At 66.4% G+C, this 794-nt stretch overlaps 1 protein-coding gene across 4 annotated transcripts in view; it reads right to left on the bottom strand.

Annotated features, from left to right (window-relative positions):
* The window catches only part of SH2D5 (SH2 domain containing 5), an 8,172-nt gene extending 7,649 nt beyond the window's left edge, over positions 1-523 (bottom strand). For 2 of the 4 annotated variants that reach the window (XM_024749680.1, XM_024749678.1), the window contains exons 1-2: positions 421-523; positions 6-89 (exon numbers count right to left, since the gene is read on the bottom strand). In XM_024749680.1, coding sequence (XP_024605448.1) covers positions 6-89; positions 421-507 — 171 coding nt within the window. In that variant the 5' untranslated portion in view covers positions 508-523. The remainder of the gene's footprint in view (positions 1-5; positions 90-420) is intronic. The other 2 variants (XM_024749681.1, XM_024749679.1) reach the window with 1 other exon arrangement.
* Positions 524-794: the final 271 nt, after the last annotated feature.

Below are 794 nucleotides of genomic sequence, written 5' to 3'. Positions count from 1 at the left end.
CCTACCTTCAGTGCCCACAGCTGTTGCTGCACCAGCCACGCGCTCTCCTGGGTGTCCAGGTCGTCCACGGGGAAGGAGCCCACGTACTGCTTGGGGGTGGGGTGGGGGGTGGGAGGGCAGCACGGGGAGTCAGGCCCATGGCTCCTGACCCCCGTCCTCCAAATCGCCCTCCACGCACGCACTCTGCTCTGTCGGGTAGGCTGTGGATGGTGACAGAGCGCGGACTCGGAGTCCAGGCTCTGCTACTCTCCCTGGTGAAGCCACTTGGCCCCTCTGCGGCACCATCGCCTCATCCGTGCACACACACTCCAGAGCTGGGGCCACCGAAATAGGCCCGTGACCCACGGCTCCTGTCCACCCCCAGGGCCTGCCACCCAGTCACGCCCATCGGAGCCCACCTCGTGGGGCGGCCCCACCCACCTGGGCCAACTTGGTGATGCACCTGGGCCGGTGAGGGGCAGGGCCGCAGTCGGAGGCTCTCCGGCCCCCCGCCCCGGCCTTCTGCATGGCCCCCAGGGTGCCCGGCTTCAGGGTCCGCAGGAGAGAAGGCTGCAAAGGGTGGGGGAGGAGAGCTGGTGCCCAGGCGGTCGAGCCTCAGAGCGCCCCGTCAGAGGCCACCAAGCTCTTGCATCCAACAAACCCTGCCTGAGCACTGGCTGTGTACCAGGCAGCACCCCGGGCGCTGGGACCCAGGGGACACACGGCCCTGACCCAAGTGACAAACTCCCTGCCTGCCCTCATGGAGCTGACAGTAAGCTAAATAATAAGTAAGATATGGAATATGCTAGATGGTG

The sequence above is a fragment of the Neophocaena asiaeorientalis genome, unplaced genomic scaffold, assembly GCF_003031525.2.
Source record: "Neophocaena asiaeorientalis asiaeorientalis breed wild unplaced genomic scaffold, Neophocaena_asiaeorientalis_V1.1 scaffold275, whole genome shotgun sequence".
Lineage (NCBI taxonomy): Eukaryota > Metazoa > Chordata > Mammalia > Artiodactyla > Phocoenidae > Neophocaena > Neophocaena asiaeorientalis.
Note: the sequence above shows the minus strand (reverse complement) of the source record. Positions and strands in the feature narration are given on the sequence as shown.